At 42.5% G+C, this 21815-nt stretch overlaps 1 protein-coding gene across 2 annotated transcripts in view; it reads right to left on the bottom strand.

The window, feature by feature from the left end:
* Positions 1-21815, bottom strand: part of LOC306922298 (CSC1-like protein 2) — a 71309-nt gene that overhangs the window by 19264 nt on the left and 30230 nt on the right. The window contains exons 2-7 of one of the 2 annotated variants that reach the window (XM_079499788.1): positions 17825-18057; positions 15050-15129; positions 11039-11077; positions 7589-7679; positions 3210-3247; positions 2839-2981 (exon numbers count right to left, since the gene is read on the bottom strand). In XM_079499788.1, coding sequence (XP_079355914.1) covers positions 2839-2981; positions 3210-3247; positions 7589-7679; positions 11039-11077; positions 15050-15129; positions 17825-17983 — 550 coding nt within the window. In that variant the 5' untranslated portion in view covers positions 17984-18057. The remainder of the gene's footprint in view (positions 1-2838; positions 2982-3209; positions 3248-7588; positions 7680-11038; positions 11078-15049; positions 15130-17824; positions 18058-21815) is intronic. The other variant, XM_079499789.1, reaches the window with a different exon arrangement.

Here is a 21815-nt window from a genome sequence, read left to right as displayed (position 1 = left end):
TTGTCACCGCAAAAATAGACCAATCACAGCTTGTGCTACTACACGTGTCTGACATCACAAAAACATTAAAAACAAAAAGCCTAGGTGAACTGACAGTGAAACTCGTTTAAAGTGACAGTAGCACGTAAGCACAGGAACACAAGCTGTCATACTGTAGTACACTGCTTCTCAACCCGTTTGGAGCTCTTGGGAAAGTTGGGAAAGACGTGCTGGCCAGTAGTCATTTTGAGTGGTGCTCTTCCCAAAACATGATTTATGATTCTGTGCCTAGATTCGGGACATAACTCGGATGGTGCTGAGTCGACTGAATCGACACACACACACACACACACACACACACACACACACACACACACACACACACACACACACACACACACACACACACACACACACACACACACACACACACACACACACACACACACACACACACACACACACACACACACACACACACACACACACACACACACACACACACACACACACACACACACACACACACACACACACACACACGAATGTGTGTTTGAATGGGTGAATGAAATGCACAATCTATGTAAAGCACATTGGATAAAGTCACTATATGCACCTTTACCCTTTACTGGAAGCTGACCAGTAAAATCACTGATACTGATACTGTTGTACTGAGAGCTGGCCACTGACCAGTACAACCACACAGTCTTCTACGGTTGTACTGGGAGCTGACCAGTACAACCATCTTCTACTGTTGTACTGGGAGCTGACCAGTACAACCCATCTTCTACTGTTGTACTGGGAGCTGACCACTGACCAGTACAATCACAATCTTCTACTGTTGTACTGGGAGCTGACCAGTACAACCATCTTCTACTGTTGTACTGGGAGCTGACCACTAACCAGTACAATCACAATCTTCTACTGTTGTACTGGGAGCTGACCAGTACAACCATATTCTACTGTTGTACTGGGAGCTGACCACTGACCAGTACAATCACAATCTTCTACTGTTGTACTGGGAGCTGACCAGTACAACCATCTTCTACTGTTGTACTGGGAGCTGACCAGTACAACCCATCTTCTACTGTTGTACTGGGAGCTGACCAGTACAACCCATCTTCTACTTTTGTACTGGTGTCACTGGTTCAAGTGCCTTGCTCAGGGATAACCAACTTATCCTGCCAGTGCAGGGAATCGAACCGGCAGTCTAGGAGTTCTCCAGGGTGACATTAATGTGGAGCAGCTGTCAGCTGACACCACACATCTACATCTACACACACATCTACCAGTATCCTCACCTAGCTTCCACTGTTTCGCTTAGAAGAAGGGGAAAGGTACATTATTAATTAACCACTTTCACAACGGGTCGCATCGTAGATCAGCTATTTTCAATACAGAAATGTCTGGAGAATAGTAGTACTGGGGTTTAGTACTTTGTCTACCACTGTACAACAACCAATCTACAGCTAGACCGGTCTAAACCAGTCTAGACCACATGTTACCTGATTTTGACGGAGGTCCTGTTGGTTCCCGCCATAGGAATCCCTCTATCGTGATAATTCTGACTAAAAAATAACAAATAAAACCACATATTCACATCTGTATATATACTAATTCGTCTGTGTACACGACACAGCGTCCTTCTCTTTCAATGTGGAAAAGCTAACAATGCATGTTTTGTACACCTGCTTCAGATGTGATGACAACAGATGTGTGCACAACCGCCATAAGATGCAGGGGTGTCATCATTAAAACCTCGAGCCCCATTGCCCCCGCCGGCGGCTGTCCACCTCTGAACAGCGCTCAGCGGGTCAATGGAGACCCAATTGGTCTCCGGTTCCAACTCAGATGTTGCGGATTTACCCCCTTTACCCCCCTGGGGTTTAAGAGCTTTTAAACTCTATTCTTATCTTCTGCTGTTTGTATCTATTCTTTCTTTCCTTGCAACTGCAACAACCCACTTTCATCCAAGGATCATTAAAATGCAATCTAAAATGAACAACATAGTGGGAGTATTTGTCTTTTACAACTATCTGGCTCCATGTGCATACAGTAATGTCAGTACGGCATACAAGAGCTGTCACCTCCTCTGATCTCTTCTGATCTGAGGTTGGCATCTGGAACCGGAGCAACCGGATCCGACATTGAGTAACCAGAAATAGTTCCATCACATTTTATCACGCTGTCAGAGTGGTTATGTGGACTTGTGGAATAGCAGACGTGAGACTGTTGCCTATACAATTGCAACACTAGTGGTTCTCAAACTTGTTTTGTTTCAAGGACCACCATAACTCTGAGAGTTGTAAAGGGTCCATAAGTAACCCAGAGGGTCCCTGGTCCTCACTTTGAGAACCAGCACGATACTATATATGCAATACTATGTATGGCATTAGAATGAACCTCACTGTCACACCTCTCAAACAGTGTATGAGGAGATCAGACGAGATAACACAAGATCTCTCTCTCTCGTCTCCCCAACATGGTCAAGGCAGATGGCTGGCCGCCCACCCTAGAGTAAGTTACTTTAAGTAAAAGTATCAATACTGCAATGTAGAAATACTCTGTTACAAGTAAAAGTCCGGAATTCAAAATATACTTGAGTAAAAGTACAAACGTATTTGCATCAAAATGCACAAGTACTCACTAGAAAGTCTTATTTCAGGTTTTCAAAAGGTATAAAAATATGTTGAAAATAGCAGATCTACAAGCTCACAATGCGTTGCAGATCGGCTATTTTCAAATGGCCGAAATGTAGGGCTGAAGTGTTTAATGTATGTTTTGTAATAGTAATCAAAGGAACTAGTAACTAAAGTACAAAGTTATTTTCCACCACTGGTGAGGGTGCCATTCTCTTACCCAGCAGGTCTCCAGAGAAGTTGACTGGCAGTACGATTCCCACGGAGAGCACGCCCACCACCACCAGCAGCCCAATGATGTGTCTCTGGAAGGACAGGTAGTGTACGGCATCTTCTCCACACTTCTCCCTGATCTCCTCGTCCCTGCACAGAAACAATGGCCCTTATTTCTTATACTAAAAGTTCCAACTCAAAAGTGTTTTTGTTTGTTTTGATTATGTTTAATACCAAACTTGGCCATTTATTCTCTGAAAATGGTTTGGTTGCATAATATATCAGCAGGTGAGTTATCTTGGTCAACATTTGCTACAAAATATAATTTAGAAATCATTACAAACCAATGAACCAACCAACCAAGAAGTGTATACTTACTTTATCCTGAAGATAGCTGTGAGCCAGGAACAGAAGCCCTGCGGAGAAAGATCATCACACTCAATTCAATTCAGTTCAATTCAATGTGGCTTCATTGGCATGGGAAACAACATTATAGCCTACAAAAAAAAGAAGAAAAAAGAAAGAAAAACAAAACATGAAATGGTTGAAAATCTATGAACATAAGTTTTTTTCAACAATCAACATGGGCAGAAATTGGACATGATGACGATTAATTATGATTATCTCAGATAATTGTGATTAGGCGATTATGTAACTAGAAAAAGTCTCCACCATGATAATAGCGTTTGTGATGTTTGAACAAAATGTGTAGGAGTAATATATGAAAAATAAAACAGATCTGTGTTGAATAGTGTATAACGATTTGTGTGATGTATGGATACAATCTGTACGAGTAATATAGAGAAATGTTTAGCAAAAATGGCCTCATGATGGCGATATAACAGGCAGATGTGAAAAATGCAGGGGTAAGTGCATGGCATTTCTTCCTCTGCCTAGTGGGAATGTGTGTGCATAATTTCACGGAAATTGCACGCAGTGTTCAAGATTTGAGGCATTTTGTTAAAAATGGACCAATCCTGCAAACTTTGAAAGGCAATCTTAGCCAAAGGGGATGGAATAAGGGGAAGCGGACAGGTCCGTGTTGGTCACATGACTATGGAGATAGTGTATACCGATTTGCGTGATGTATGGACAAAATGTGTACGAGTAATGTAAAGAAATGTGTTTTTCAAAAATCTGCCTCATGGTGGCGCTATAACAGGCCATGGTGGAAAAATTGGGGTAGAGGTTCGTCGTTGGCATCCAGGTGCACACAATGGTGCCGGAGATTAGCTGGTAACAGACGGACGGACGGACGGACGGACGTAGTGCAAAACATACTCTCCCCATGCGTTCGGCCTGGTGGAGACAATAATTGTGACAGGCCTAGACTAGTGTCAGAGGAGGACGCTTTTGAACATGGTGTGGAGCCCAACGGTGTGTCAACAACGCTCGACAACGCTGTCCTCTTGACCCCTGTCCCCAAAGCCTGCCACAGGCCAGCGGGTGGGAGAGACACCACGCTGAGAACTCCACTGACCTCTTAACCACTTAAACTCCTGTTGGTCTTAAGAGAACCAGACTCTAGTTACAACTGCAACTTTTTCCCGTCCGTGCTGAATCTCTTCGCCAAAAAAATAGCCGATCTACACGCCAATCTACCAATGCGTCGCACTTGTGATTTTGTAGATCTGCAATTGTTTTGGCTAATGTACCTAGCAGTCAGGATAACAGCTGGGGTTCAAGTGGTTAAGACTCGGAACAGCACGGAGACACGGAGCACAAAGTGGATTAGCGGCGACTAGAACCTGCAGAGATTAGCACCTGAGCTAATTGGCCTACGCGGCTCCACCGGCACTGTCAGTACTCAGTAGTATGACTCAGGAGTGTGTGGGAGCATTCTGAATGGTAATATAGGCCTACAGGGCTGTCCTCGACAAAAGGAGAAAAAAAATATTTTATTTTATTTCTACTTCATTACTAAACTAAATCATTGAATTTGTAAACAATAATAAATAAAAACAAAACGTAGGAAACAAAATAAAATAAAGGGACCAATAAAAATGTGTCAAATGATCGTTAGCCTGGCCCAGCCGGTATGATTTCTGGTCTAGAGGGGCGGATGCCCGGGAGTAAGACTGAGCACTCGAGCGCTGTTCATGCAGCCTGGAGTGGAGAGTGACAACCTGGTGTTTTCAACGAGGCTGCCGCAAATATCAGCAATTTTAGGAATGTGTGCAACATGACAACTGTTTTAAAGTATTGTACAGTGACAACTATAAAGTCTCTTTAATGTTTATGTTGTACTATTACTAAAAAACGATCTGAAATAAAAGGATTTAAGATCTTTAAAGCTGGGCTGTTGCCTGAATCCAATGCATTCTGCCAACTTCCGGTCCAGGACATTGTCACTCTTCGCAATGCTCTTCGCCAATAGAAGTCTATGTAGAAGACTTCATTGGACTGGCCCCATGAAGTGAACAGATATGTCGTAACTCTGTCTTACTCTATGGCTCTGCGGGTGCCGAAAACAGGCGGTGGAAGCTTTCATTTTTGAGCCGAATGTGAACGAAAATAATTGGATTTTCTCAGAATTGTATTGAAAGAATAGCCCCTTGAGATGCAGCATCTCATTTTAGAGGGGGTCCCATACACAGGGAAAAACATTACATACAGTACAGTGCAGTAACACAAATAGACAATAGACAATACAGACATGTACAGATACAGTTAGCTTGCTCATCCTCTCCCACCCACTCACCCATCCCCCCAACTCTCTCTAGACAAGCACATTGAGAGTACAGTACAGTGACTTGAACAGGGGTCAGAAGTAAACAGCAGTTAGTAGCAAGTCAACAAAGCCTGGGTACCGAGGCTAAATTATCGTTTAAACAGGGACTCGTTTTACCAGTCGTGTTTCGACCTGACTCTGGTTGTGTGATTGTAATCATTGTATCTTAACAACGGGTCTAAAACCACTTGTCTATGATGTCGTGTTCCTCTTGTGATAAATGATGTAGAGTTAGCAGGTCTGTATGAAATACAAAACCCAACAGAACACACAGCAGCACGTCTGAAGAAATTCCGTAAGTGCAAATCTGTGTCAAACTGAATAAGACTCTGTCCTCTCTCTGTCCCTTGCCTACATCTCTCACACACGCTCTCTACCCCATTTATCTCTCTATCCCCCCCCCCCCCTTCTCTCTCTCCCTCTGTCTCTCATACACACACGTGCATGGACAGTACCCACACACTCCTCCCCACCCCTCCCCGGCTCCATGCGCTCCCTGGTCTGACCCAGCATGGGTTAACAGGGTTACAAGGAGCTCAGCCAATAGAGGAGCTAAAAGGGGCCTGTGTGGGCGGGGCAATGCATGGGGAGACGGAGAGAAGGGATGACGCGTTTGGTCATAAGGTGGGTCAAGGGTTAAGCCGATGGATTCACCGTGGAGTTGTAACGTCTGCTGTAGGTGGCAAGGATCCAATGAGGAAGTAACGGCTTAGAACACTGGTTCCCAAACACTGCATGGGAAATGCTTAAGAAGTAGTGAAAAGAGCCGATCTACAAGCTCGCGACGCATTATGAGCTTGTAGATTGAGCCATTTTCACTAGTTTGGGGTCCCGGGCAAACGTCTAATTTCTCTTTTGGGTCTTGATCTAAAACGTTTGGGAACCACTGGCTTAGAAGGTGTTCCGATTTCCACTCCTGCTGGTTGCAAAATATTTAACACTCCAATCAAATAAATGGGTATTTGACTCTACACTTGGTTTTATTACGGTAGTAAAATGTTAGTTTGTATAGGTTCAATGTACAGATTATTTCTTTTTTGGATATTATAACGTTTAGAGTTAGACTGATCTGTTCTTGGTATACCTATATGATCCTAGATTACTATCTCTATGCATTTGATGTATTACCTAGTGTTTACCTTGCTTACTGCAAATCGCACTGGATTAAGAGATGTGATAAATGCTTAAATTGTAAATAATAAGTAGGTCAAGAGGGGCTTATTGTCGGTATCAGCCAGTAACACGCTGGAGTCTGTCCCCGTTACAATGCGCTAGACCCCTGGGAGATGGATGCTGAGGTGGAGTGCCACACCTACCACCAGCTCCCACTACTTACTGCACAACTTGCAGTTGTGGCCGGGATCAAACCCATGAGCTTGTGGTCCAAAGGCGAGAGCTCTATACCGACTGAGCTACCCGGACACAAATAAGCAAGGTAACATTTCCCCTGTTCCACAAAAAAAAAATAAAAAAAATAAAAGTGACACATTTTCCCCGTTTGTTTTGATCTACTTCTTGACCAGGCACACAGGAGAGGTCTCCCAGGTGAGCGTGTCATCAGTGTTGATTTCATAGACCTATGACGAAAAATGTTCATCGACTGGCTTTTTTCACTGACAAAACCTAAATAAACAAACTAAATACTTAAGCTCACAACGGTCACCACACATTGTGAGCTTGTAGATTTCAGCATGCAACCAAGAGTAGAATCAGTCTTTACGATGTCAACTGTAGATTTAGTCTAGTATAAGCTTATGATATTTAGTCGACTAAAACTAGACTAATAATAAAACATTTCAGATGACAAAAATATGACTAAAACTAAAAGAAACAGTCCCTAAATGATTAGCTTAATGTGTTGTAAACAAACACATACGTGTTAGATATCTAAAGTGACAATTTAAGGACTTTTGATACCTTTTTTAATACTCTTGTGAATGGTGAAATATTACCTGAGAAAGAGGACATTTTGAAAAATATTTGTCACCACTGCAGCAGACATGCAGTAGGGTTTGGTTGTTCTTACGTTATCTCGTTGGTCGAAGTCGACAGAGCTGGAGACTGACGTCAGGCGTTCGTATCGGTCTGGCGTCTCCGAATGCATGGCCGAGGCAACACTGAGGTAGAGCGAGAGAACACACAAAACAAAAAACAAGAAACAAGACAGAAAAACCACATAATCAGAAGGAAGGAAAAGTATGACAGCCCAAAGCAGGAAGAACAGAATATGTTAGGATGTTAGCCTACATGCGCAAGTTTATTGACACCACATTATAAGAAATACGGTTAAAGAATAATTCTGCTCCAATATCTAAATACATTGAATACACCGGAAACACATTTTTGGTTGTGGTGATGGTCTATACCACCTTACAGCTTTGTGCATATTATTGCTGTTGTGTTGGCCAGAAACCTTGCATCTCCATATTTCATCTTTTTTTCCCTTTGTTTCCATAAATTAAAAAAAGAAACAGTTACATACATTAAAGTGGGTATGTAAGTGATATGTTAAAAAGCTAAAGTTCTATATTCTGATAGTAATCATTGCTACAGTGTCGTTTGTTCCGCAACCTCTCTCTAGCTCTTTAATAAAACCGAAAATAAACTTTCAGATCAGGATACCATAGTCATCTAATCTAATCAGTGTTCCATTTACATTTGTGTCTGCGGCTGTGCATTGTCTTGTTTCATCAGTTCCAATTTCACTTGTTTATCCTTTAACCCGAGTCATGTCTCTCTCCTGATTGGATGAATATCCTTTGCTGAACATGTATTTTCCATTTACTAAAGAGCTGGAGAGACCGGGAGACTACAGTTACTGACCAAACAATCTAGTCTAGAGCAAAGATTTATTTTTTTACAAAATAATGTCACGTAATATATCACTAATACCACATTAGTAGCATTTACTATTATAATTCCAAGGATGCTAAACACAAAACACATTCAACAATCAAGAAGCATATCTAAGAGCTACATTATAAGGAATGATAGCGGGATATTTTCTCTAGATCTTATAACATTGAACGGAATAGACTTTAAGGCTGGGCAATTAATCAAACCTATATCGAAACTGACATTTTGAACTGGCACTAATAGCTTAAAGGAGTAGTTCATCCATAAAAAAGGGCTTATTTTCTATCAATTACACACCCCATGAAGCCTGGAAGTTTTTTTTTTTTTTTCTTTGCATTCCAAACATGAGATGACTGGGTCATCAGTCAGTAGGAGTCACTCAGTAAAAGACTCCGCTGACAAAAACAAAACAAATGGGGTGTAAGTGATAGAAAATAAGACATTTTTGCGGTGAACTACTATAATAATTTGACAATAATAATAATTGAATCGACTAAATTGATTCGTCTGATTAAACATTTAAGCTCTGTGTTATACTTTGTTCTGCAATGGTGGCACGCGGAAACATTTACAAGCTCACAATGTTGTAAACTTGTAGATCAGCTACTTTCACTTTTTTATATTTATAATTGTTATTAAATTTTAACCGAGGCTCATGTTTGAAATAATGATGGCATTGATGTCTGTGGTGATGGCACCCTGGTTATGATCATAACCTGATTACATGGTTAGATTATGAGATTAGATTAGCCCTGAGACAATTAGGACACTTATCCCACCACATCTACTGTATGTCCCCATCCAAAGCTGCTTAATTAGCAATAACTGCTGCTAAACTAAGAGAAGTCACTCAAACTGAAAATGAATATATTTTTGAAACATCAAACACAAATATTTTCAGATGCGGGGGCCAAATACATATCAATTTGGGGGTCCTTGACATGAAAAACCACTGCAATACTGCAGTGTAAAAGTGTGGGTCTCAGCACATCAATACCGTGCTGTACTCTGGTTGCACTAGGAGCCATCTAAGGACAGGTCGGTGTCAAAAATGAATAAAAATAACTCTTTGAGATATGGGGCAGCCCTGACTCCATTCTTAAAAAAACACTGTGAATCTAAACGGCTCAAATTGAAAATGATAAAATACAGAAGCAAACCATAACCACATCGCTCTGTGTATACAGAAAAGCTATGCTCAGTTTTATCAGCAGGGGTTTATAGTAACAAAGTACTTGAGCACCAGGCATAAAGTGATATTTCACATGCAAATGTTTACTTGGCTTTTGTGTGCACCCCAGATAGTTTAAAATTTGCTTGTTTCAGTATTTAGATATTGGATATTCAGTCTGCCGCCAAAGGAATATCAATTTGGGGTCCTTGACCTCGACATGAAAAAGTTTGAGAAACACTGCAGTAAATGATGCATCGTTGTGGGGCAGGTGGGTGGTCCTTGAGGATTGTAGAAATACGCTAGGGGTACAACTGGTCTAAAGTAGCACCAAACTGGGTCACGTCACAAGTAACACCACTATACCCGGTTTACCTTCTCACCGTGTCTCGTCTTCGGCTGTGTTAATGTTAATGTAAAAAAGCAAAACAAACGGCAGGGTTAGAGAGCTTGTTATAACACACACCAGGAGAGACAACCTAGAGAGGCTTTTCCACTGAAGGCACACCAGATCCACTCCACTCGGCTTACTTGGTTTCCCACTGCAAACAGTGGCTGTTTGGCCAGCATGTACATAATAGTGATGTGAAATCAACCAGGTGCTCGATGGAGGTGCAATAAAAGTTTAAAAGTAAAGTAGACTGGTGCTTCAAAGATCAGTGGGACTGGAATACTAAAGAAAAGGCATTACATGTACAAGTTCAAATAGCCGATATACAAGCTCACAACGTGTCGATGTAGATTGGCTATTTTCACTACTTTCAAATGTTTTTCAAAATAGTAAATAAATAAATAAAAAGGTTTAAGCATAAGGGACATCAACTGAGGTGATAAAAACATTATAATTGAAAAGCCAAGTCAAGTGGAGCTGAGCTTGTAGCACGCAGTGGAAAAGCCATTAATTTGATAGAACAGAAGAGGTTGCTGGTCAAAGAAAACATCAAAGGTCACGTGGAACCAATGGACCTTCACCAATGATAGAAGAGCTTCCACCTGCGCAGGCTGGGAAAATGTTAGCAAACACACACACAGGTGCACTCATTAGCATGTACACATGTCCACCTGAATGCGTGCATGCATGGCCCTATACACACACACACACATGCAGCACACATTGGCAGGCGCACACGGGCGCACACACACACACACACACACACACACACACACACACACACACACACACACACACACACACACACACACACACACACACACACACACACACACACACACACACACACACACACACACACACACACACACACACACACACACACACACACACACACACACACACACACACACACACACACACACCCTGCAAAAAGAAGATCTGAACAGAGATAAAAGGAAGTGTTGAGTGAAATCGCAAGTTAGTGAAAACAAACAGGAGGAGGAAATGAGGAGTCAACCCCCAGGAAGACCAACAGGAAATAAACATCAACATACTATTCCTGATTCTCCATGTGGCTGAATCTGTTCTTCATTCTAACAAACACAAAAACAAACAAAACAAAACAAAACAAAAAAACAGAAGGAGAAGGGTTGACAACAGGGTTGAAATCATAGGCGGGGCATTCAAAATGAAACAAAAGTCGTGTAATTGGTTAATTCAGCCCGAATATCGGGTGTCAGCTGTTATCTGGGAAAGGGAGAGCTTCGTTAGTCCCACAGGGGGATATTCTGTTTCAGCGTCACCCAGCTAATGGCTGCTCAGATGGTCATGATGAGGAGTGATGTGTGGTTTGGGGGCAGTTAGGTGCTTAAGTGTCTTGCTCAAGGACACTTGGACACATGTTGTAGACATGGGCGAGCCTGCTTCCCAAATGACCACTCTAACCATTTAGCTATATGGCAGTGGAGGTCAACTTCTCAGCCCAACGCACGAACAATGAAGACTGTCATACCACACAAAAACATAATCCCTCACCTGGTGGGGATGAATACATTTAAATGTGTGTAATTTCTGGCCGTCATGTCACTAAGTAGTACTATAGCGTTGTCTTTAAAATACCATGCAAAATGAAATGTCACGCACGCTCCTCCTTGCTGGAACTTTAAATGTGTCATCATCTGTAAACATCGGTCTAAAATCGTTGCCATCGGGTGGAAACCTGGTATGTCCAAAACTGTTATAAATATATATCTAAATATCTGTGTTAATAGATCCATATACAGGCAGTACTACTTGTCAACCAGTAGGTGTCCTACCAGACATCATCAGGGTCTAAATGTCTCAATGTCTCAAGAGTATAGGGACTTATGGAGACCACAACTACTGCACATGTACTACTAGACAGAGAGCTAGAGAGACAGACAGCAGCCCTGCCACAGACCTACAGTATCTCATCCTTGTAGAGCTAGAGAGACAGACAGCAGCCCTGCCACAGACCTACAGTATCTCATCCTTGTAGAGCTAGAGAGACAGACAGCAGCCCTGCCACAGACCTACAGTATCTCATGCTTGTAGAGCTAGAGAGACAGACAGCAGCCCTGCCACAGACCTACAGTATCTCATCCTTGTAGAGCTAGAGAGACAGACAGCAGCCCTGCCACAGACCTACAGTATCTCATCCTTGTAGAAGGCTACTTCCGTGCACTCCTGTCAACGCACACGCCAAATATGTATCAATTTGGGGGTCCTTGGCTCGAAGGAGTTTGAGAACTACAGCCTATAGCGGACTTCATGCAGGCCTAAATCAGTGAGTCTGTAAGGGGGGACATTGGAATTGGGCCCAGAACACTTGTTGTAGGATTTTGGGGAGTGGTGTGTGGGATGCGACACCATGTAACACAGCCTGATGGTGTGAGAGAAATACCAGGAAGCTGGCCGAAAAACATGCCTCGCCCCCAGGGCAAATCCAGCGACCTTAGAACGGTCGCCACCAGACAATTCCTAAATGGAAACCTAACCTTATTCCTAAACGTAACCTCAGTAAAATTATGCCTATAAACCCTAAACGTATTTCTAACCAGTAAAACAGACAAGAATACAAGAAGCACTGGGGGCAAGTGCGGGAAAATAAATCGGGGCAAGCGTGTTTTGGGGCGAGCCTTCCGGTTAACTGTGAGAGTACATCCCTGGGTAAATACTACATAATATGAACACGTCAGAGTACTGTGTTCAGTTCAACACTGTGTACACAGAGAATAAGACCTGAGGCCCATTCTAAAATGGCTTCTAAAGAGTTTTCTGAAAAACATTATGTTGCTACATCAGTTGTTCTCAAATTGTTTCGTGTCAAGGACCCCTAAAATGATATGTATTTGGCCGCCGACCACCATTTTGATTTGAGTTAAAATTGTTCGCATAAAAATGAATATATATTCACACATTTTCATGAGTTTTGAATAGCCACACTTTGAGAACCAACATGCAATATATTTATAGTATACATACTGTAGCTAAAATCTAAAATGACAGAGATGCTCTGTGTCAGTTCTGTTCAGTTCACTGGGCTACTAGTGAATATTGAACCAATGGAAAATATCAACAGGAGCTTGTGACTAAATGATAACTATATTGGATCCAGTGGGACACAGGTTCTTCTTTGTTATGCCATATATTATGCAGAAAGCAATGGATTTAGAAGGTTTCCACCCTACAGCCGTGAAATGCTAATGCCACTGTAGGTTTGCCAGCAGTGACTTCTCTGAGTCAGCAGGCAAACAGCCAACAACCCCCGCCCCGTCCTTAGACGCACGCACGCACACGCACACGCACACGCACACACACACACACACACACACACACAAGTCACCAGAGAGTCTGTCTCTCTATCGTCACCATGGCTCTGTTCCCTTCCCTACTGTCAACTGTGGGATTCTGGGTAATGTCCCTAGCTGCTCGCTGAGTTGTTAAACCGAGAGAGAGAGAGACAGAGAGAGAGAGACAGAGAGAGAGAGAGAGAGAGCTGACACTGTCCTCTGACATTCATCGTGACATGGAGGTTTTTCTTTATTTTTGGTCAGTTTACTGACCGAGGGAATTTCATTCAGTCATTCCTCAATTTCTATTAATCCTATGTTGTCTCCGACACCTGAATCCCTATTATCCTAATAACACATTTTATTGAAATAAAAAAAGAGACACAAAAAATGAAATTATCAAATCAAAGCCAACTAGATAAAGTGCCACTCGGGGCACAGATCTCCACCAGGGCAGGTCAGGTTGTGGCCTCCTGGTGGCGCTATAATAGACCAATGTGAAAATGGTGCCATTTGTTTACGCCTTTGATGGCAATTGGATGATTTGAGGCATTTTGTTCTAAAAATGTGTTTTGCAAAAATTCACCTGTTGGTGGCACTATAACAGGCCAATGTGAAAAGGCTGGGATATATTCCTCAGCCTAGTAGGAAAGTGCGTGAAAGATTTCACGTAAATTGCACGCTGCGTTCATGATTTGAGGCTTTTTGTTCAAAACGAACCAATCCTGCAAACTTTGAAAGCCAATGTTAGCCAATTATGATGGAATATGAAATATAAGACAGATCCATCTTGAGCACATGACTATGAGCACATGGGATTTTTGTACAAAATCTGGAGGAGTAATATAAAAAAATGTGTTTTACAAAAGTCGGCCTCCTGGTGGTGCTATAACAGGCCGTTCTGGAAAATTTGGGGCAGAGGTTCATCGTTGGCATCCAGGGAGTGTGTGTGTGCAAAGTTTGGTGGAGACAATAACAATAAATAAACATAGCTGAGCTGAGTGGGTAGAGAAGCCATCTGGGAATTGTTAGGCCTTCAGCAAAACTGGAAGAGACTGGGCAGTGGGCACTGCACAATATAATCAAACATATTAACAGCTTTTGGTGGCATAACGTTAGTTGATGCAGTTACCATGTTGGTTTCACCATGTAGTAGGGCTGCACAATATTGTCTATATTATAGAAAATCAATCAATCAACATCGCAAAATCAACATGCGCAACATATTGCAGGAGAGAAGTTGTTATTCCGGTTTTTATTACTTTGAACAATCCAGGTAGGAGGACACACGTGTTTGTCACAGGTGTTGACACATTTACCAAGTGATGAACCTATCTATGCAACTTCCTCAAGTGTTCTTTCCTTAGAAAGCAAGCCTAGGATGCCCCTCCCCCTCTTGCTCTCATTAAAGCCATCTGAGCAGCCATCAACTGGGTGAAGTTCTTCCCCCCACACCCCCGTCTCAGCCAACCACAAGCCGAGTCCTCACTGACCCTCCTGGGGGAAACAACACCGCTCCCCAGGGACCAGGAACGAAACCAACAAGAAAACATGAAATTATATGAAGATAGCAATACAATAATCAATAGAAATAGAAGGAGCAAACGACCCAAGTCAAACATAAATGACATTAGTGACAGAAAGCAGTATGTATCCAGGATGGACCTTGAATGGTTTGAAGAACACAACTTCAAAACAACAACAATTGTCCAACGAGACACAGCGTGTGAGTGTGTGTTAGGCTCCTCCTACCTGTCGGCATCGGTGACCAGTGCCAGGCGACCGTAGTCCCACGCCACCTTCCGTAGGATGGAGAACACGAACAGAAGTACCTGCGCACGCGCACACACACACACACACACACACACACACACACACACAGGTCAGTGGTGGTAGTAATGCAACTATGTCGGTGGTTCTCAACCAGACATGATTTTTGGGGGGTACTGACTCCTAACTCCCGAGATGGTAGTGAAGTGACAATTTAAGGACATTTAAGACCTTTTTAATAGGCCTACCTGTGAAGTGAGGGGTGCTCTTATCATCATACATCAGCCAATCAATGTGTCGCGCGCGTGCACACACACACACACACACACACACACACACACACACACACACACACACACACACACACACACACACACACACACACACACACACACACACACACACACACACACACACACACACACACACACACACACACACACACACACACACCCCCCCCCCCTACCCCTGGTGGGTCAATCCATTGTTCCTTTTAAACACAATGGATTATTCCATCAATTAGCCGCGTCCATCACGATGCCAGCAGCACGTAACCTCTGTACAAACGCAGCCTTCATGAAGCCACAGCTAGTGATGGAGTAAGTACTCACATTTGCTATTACTTAAGTAAAAGTATCAATACTGCAATGTAGAAATACTGTCTGGTATTAAACATTTACTCGCGTAAAAGTCAAGTATTGGCATACTTGGCAATACATGTCAGTACATGGATTTAATCCACAACAAATCTTTGAATATTTTTCTATATTGATTGCATTGAATGTATTTAATTATGTACTTTATTTTGTATACATGTTGTTGTATGGTTCTATATTTCACAATTGTATATCTGTTGTATTTCTCAGATACATTTTAGTGTCTCTATGACAAGGAATGTATATTCCAGAGCCTCTCATGAGGCCTTATAGTCATCTTTGAGATAAACTCCTCTTGTATGTGAACTTGAGACACCACATGACCATGAACCATACCTCTCATATCACAGGGACAGGTCTTACAGGTCTTACTTAACCCGTGTTCCCCTACCCCCTTCTGATTGGTTGCATGACTCTCTGGCACCATACTTAAGTGTGAACCATTATGTGCTCTGTATTCCCTGATGAAGGCTTAACCGCCGAAACGTTGGATTCATTTTTGTCTTACCTGCTGTCCTAATAAAATATTGGCACTCTGGCTATTGGCGTGTGCGGCCACCTTCTTGTTTTTTCAAGATTTCCTCTACAGTTTTCTCCCGTGTGCCGGCACCGCTACAAGGACTTTGGTGTGCGTATAGCTTCTTTGTACACAATACTTGGCAATACATACAAAAGAGAAAATCAAGTGCAGGATTTAGAAACCCTAGTGCTTCTAGCAACATATTTTGGCTTAATGCTTCAGTTTGCAAATGTGTGTACGCTACACAGAGACTGCGCTAGCCGAGTAGTCAACAACGCTGGGGGGACTGTGTAAGGGGGGGCGAGTAAACTAGCATGGGGGGCGTGGTATTAAAAAAACCCTGGTATAGAGCGTCGCAGTCCCGCCCCCATTCATGACGACGTGAGACCCAGAAGTGAATTCCCCATTCATTTTCTCCATTGGCTTTTCAAAAAGTATTTATTTAAACACGTTTACGCCGCGGACAAAGCCAACTCGAGTTGTGACAAATCATGACAAAAAACATTTTGGACCGAACAAATAATTACAAAGAAGAAAAACAACAAAAAAAGTGTTGTAACCTGCCGTTTTCTTCTTTCTAATTATTTGTTTGGCCTGAAAAATTGTGTTTGTTGTCATGATTTGTCACAACTCGAGTTGGCTTTGTACGAGGCTCAAAAGGTCTTTAAATAAATACTTTTTGAAATGTATATGAGGAAAATGAACAGGGAATCATTTCCTGGGCCCTGGTAGGGGGCGGGACTACGACGCTCTATAGAGTATCGAAGTCTGACGTAATTTACACATCCGACTTGGGTCACGTTCTTTCCCCCCATTCTGAATTCCGATTGATGTGTTTAATATCGGCGACATATAAGAACTGTGTTCCAAAAATAAACAAATGAGCCCGGCGGTTTGAGCATCAACTGACGGCGAAAAAACACTAACATTGCCACAGCAATACTTTCTTTTTTCCAGAAAACTGTATCAAATAGTCTGAGTGACTTACTATCGTAGGATAAAGAGCCACCTCCCTGACAATATCGCCGGGGCAATTTGTTTATTTTTGGACCACAAGTCTTATGAGACGATTATACTGTCTGTCTGTTATTTTCCATAGAGAAATGACTTCCGTGACCCAGGGGATGAACGAGTGACGTCAGGACTTCTGTACTCTATTGCAGCGATTCCCAAACTCTTTAGCTCAAGTCCAAAAAGAGAAATTAGACATTTACCCAAACTATTGAAAATAGCAGATCTACAAGCTCACAACACGTCGCTTCGCACCACGTTGTGAGCTTGTAGTTTGGCAATTTTCACTACTGCTTAGACATTTTGGAATTTCATAGATATTTTTTAATTTAATTTGTAGAAAACAAAAAATAAAGAGACCCACAAATGGGTCCCAACTCACTGTTTGGGAACCTGTGCTCTATTGCAGCTCTGGCAAAACCATGTAATTTCTCTGCCTCTTGGCATGATGGCAAAAAATCACATGCTCTGAAAATGCACCCCACAGACTCTGTGGTGGTGGGCAGGCTGCCGCTACTTTTTACCACTGCACCACGCCGTGAGCGCTAAGAAAGCTGTGAAAGGACTTACCAGGAAGCACATGAAGTCGAGCGCCAGCACGGTGGGCACTCCTCCGAAGGGCAGGCCCTGCAGCACCGTGCTGCGGATGCGGGCCGAGTAGCAGTAGTCTTTAGACTCATTGCTGCAGTTGTTGCCCACACAGGATGGCCCGCCCACAAATATCACCATGATTTATGAATCACCACCACGACACGCTGCCTGCTTGCCCCGCTAGCGCCTCATCCTTAGCGTCCTGGAACAACCTGCAGGAGAAGGAAGGACAACAAGAGGATCAGTGGTGGCAATAAGGATGCGGATATTCATGGACTATAGTGAGAGAAACAATCATGATTATACGTATAGGGATGGAGGGATGGGCGACAGTGACGTAGAGTCTGTGGGGGCCGGGGGGCCAGGGCCCCCATGAGGAATTGGACCAGGGATCTCGGCCCCCATGAGGAATGGGACCTGAATATATATTCGCCTCGGTTCGTCCCGTTTGTGCCGCATCAGGTCGCGCCCGTTCGCGCAATTCTCGTCTTGCATTGACTTTGTATGTAATCGCGCCGCTCTAACCATCCAAGTCTGGCACCTTAACACGTCTGTTTTCCTCACTGTCCGGGCGGGGGGTGGTGGGGGGTGGACCGCGTTGCCTGTCCCTTGTACACATGCAGATCAGGCATTGAAATGCTAATCTGTGTGCTTAACCTGCCAGGTAGGTAAGGGTATATGCATGCATACAGTACTTACTCTGCTTCTTAGGCTACTTGTTCACAATGAAACCACCACCAGCAATAACACCCTGGCTGCCAGCCTGCCGTTGCGGCACGGGCCCCCATGAGGATTATGAAAACTATTCGTCCCCTATTCGCGATATGACATTTCGGACCGATATCCGATATAATGAATTGCTGTCATGGCCGATAACCTACATGTATATAAACCGATGTCTATATGATCTCATTCTGTATTAAAGAAAGTATAATCATTTTGTCCATTCAGAGCTAGGGATGCACCGTTATTGAAATGTTGGCCAATATCCCAACATAAACAGCTTGTATGTGGTATCTTTATTTAAAGATTTTCCAACTTGTTGAACCCTTTGAAAGCTTCCCCAGAAAACACTGAACAGCCTTCATGATCACAAAATACTTTTTCAGGCTTTAATTATTATAAAATCAAATCATATGGGATATTATAAAACTGCAGAATGGGAAATTGTACTTTTGGTATTCTGATGCTAATACTTTACTTGTTTAACATCAAAGCTGAAGGATTATTCTATTTGCCACTGGCTTGCTCATTTCCTGTGTGTCTGTCGATGGAGGATTGGGAAACCTTGACTAAATACAAGTAACTCAGTCAGATTTTCACGTCTGTCTGCGCTGGTGTCACCAATACTAATTCTTGTAGTGACATTCATCAATCCTCTGATGACCAATTAACCTTCAACTCCTCAAACGTCACACACACACACACACACACACACACACACACACACACACACACACACACACACACACACACACACACACACACACACACACACACACACACACACACACACACACACACACACACACACAGTTCAACGACAGAAAACGCAATGAAATCGTTTATACCAATTATTTAAGTGACATCGTCAACTACAATTTCATAATCGTTGACAGCTCTAGTCAACAATTCTGACGTCATCCCCTAACCCTCTCTGCCATTTTAATATAGGATGAATTTTTAAACCACTTTAATTAATTGCCTCTTATTCATCACCAGAATGGCTTTGGCACTGTATCTATGTAATACCCTCTTGGTGCCACAGCACCTCAAAGGCCCTTAAAACAAGGCTCCAGACTTCCCAAAACAAACTGGTCAGGCTACTACTTGGCCTCACTCCCCTAACCCACCTCATCCCTGCCCACTTTGACAGGCTGGAATGGCTTAGGGTTGACGACAGAGTACAGCATCTTGCAATGGGTCTGGTTTACAAGATTCGGTACACCACCAAGATACCCATGTACCTATCTAAATACTTCCTTAATGTCTACAAAGTCCACACCCACAACATGTGCAACCCAGATTCGGCACAAACAAGGAACTAAATTAATTACGCTCTTATGCCACCAAAATGTGGAATGCCCTACCAACAGTCATTAAGACATGCGAATCCCTGGACTCCTTCAAAACCGCTCTCAAAGGGCACCTACGGACGGCTGCAATTCGAAACTGGCCACCGTAAAATCTGAATCCCGCACCCACCCCCTTTCCCCCTCACTGTATATGTTTTTTTCCCTTTTTACCTCCTCTATGATGATTTCCTGTTTTTGGCTATATAGAAGTGTATATTTGTACGTCTCTAAATGTTATGATGAATTGAACATGGTGGACCCTATTGTAAACAAGTGTAATGCTTTATGGTGTCGTCCACAGTTAACAGTTTTGTATTGAGTTGTGCTTGAAACGTACTGTACTTCTCCAATCTGTTAATAAATACTTCAATCAATCAATCAATAATGGTTTAGCCTGCTGCACCCACATGTAGTTGGTATCACCCAAGAACGGGAATGTGTGGATACGGAATTAACATGGATATGGTAAGAATGACATTCCTGAGACCGGTGTGTAAAACCAAGTCGACGAATAAAGCCTACGATAATCATACGGCGTCGTAGCAAAACTCATGCATCTATGATTGCATTACACGACAATTCCTAACCCTAGAGCATGAGCTGTATTTGTACAATGCAATAAACTAAACCTGACTGTAATGGAACATCCTGTCTGAACCAAAGCATTTCCCGTCTGACTTGCAGCTTATACACTAGCTCCAGACAACATTGTTTTGATCACAAAAGCTATCACAAACAGTGATGGGAAAGGTACTAGCATTTTTTACTTAAGTAAAAGGTATCAATACTGCAATGTAGAAATACTCTGTTACGAGCAAAAGTCTGGTATTCAAAGTTTACTTGAGTAAAAGTACAAAAGTATTGGTATCAAAATGTACTTAAAGTTCCTAAAGTACAGAACATGTACTTGGTTACTTTCAACTACTATACATATGTATAACTCTTGATAGCAGCTAGCTGTATTGACAGGAACACATGGCAGCTAGCCTAGGTCAGAGGTCTACTCTAGGTCAAAAGTCACTCTAGACTCAAGTTTATTTCACCAAAATAACTACACACTGGATACACTGCATGGTGAACGCAATTATTACAACGATAACTATGTACTTACTAACACTTTCCTCGACACACACAGACTCTGCCACCATAATGTGGAATTCCCTGACATCATCATCCAAAACATCCTTACAAAACTGGCCTGAGATCAGGAATGTGTGTGGACTGTGGAAAGATATTCCCATTGAAATGAGCGGTTATACACTTGATCTACACTTACACACTTTGTTGACTTACTTAATGTATTAATGTTTTATGCTCTATTGATGAATTGAAAACCGGTACATAGGACAAGTGTAGCGTGGGACCTGGACGGATATGAACACAGATGGATTTTTGTTCATAACCAAATGAACACATTGGAGGCACGGTACATAACCCCCCCCCCATGTTCTCCCTGACAATGCTGGACTGACTCTACTTACAAGAGAAAGGGGGGGGGGGGGGGGGGGCTGAACCAGGACCCCTACGTAATGTGAGCTTTATTGCCCATTGGAATGCAGGCTACATAAGCATGCAGAATGCTGAGAGCAACCTCTCTAAGACTACACAATGAGACAATAAAGTTTGAATAAAACTGTTCACATATTATGCCTTTGAACCACGAATATATATATATATTTGTATACTATCTATTGGGGTTCAACCATATATATATATATTGTGTTGAATTAATGTGATGAGTGTATTATATATTATATATATAATTATATTCTGGCTTGCCTGACTTCTAATTTACATACGGCTGTACTGTTTGATATCTCCACATGTGGAAATTCATGCTGAGTGCAAATATTTAGTCAGATGTATTGATAGGAGCTCCCCAGAACCACTAGTGA

The sequence above is a fragment of the Electrona antarctica genome (assembly GCF_951216825.1).
Source record: "Electrona antarctica genome assembly, chromosome: 4".
Lineage (NCBI taxonomy): Eukaryota > Metazoa > Chordata > Actinopteri > Myctophiformes > Myctophidae > Electrona > Electrona antarctica.
The sequence above is the reverse complement of the archived record's forward strand: the minus strand, read 5'-3'. Positions and strand labels throughout refer to the sequence as shown.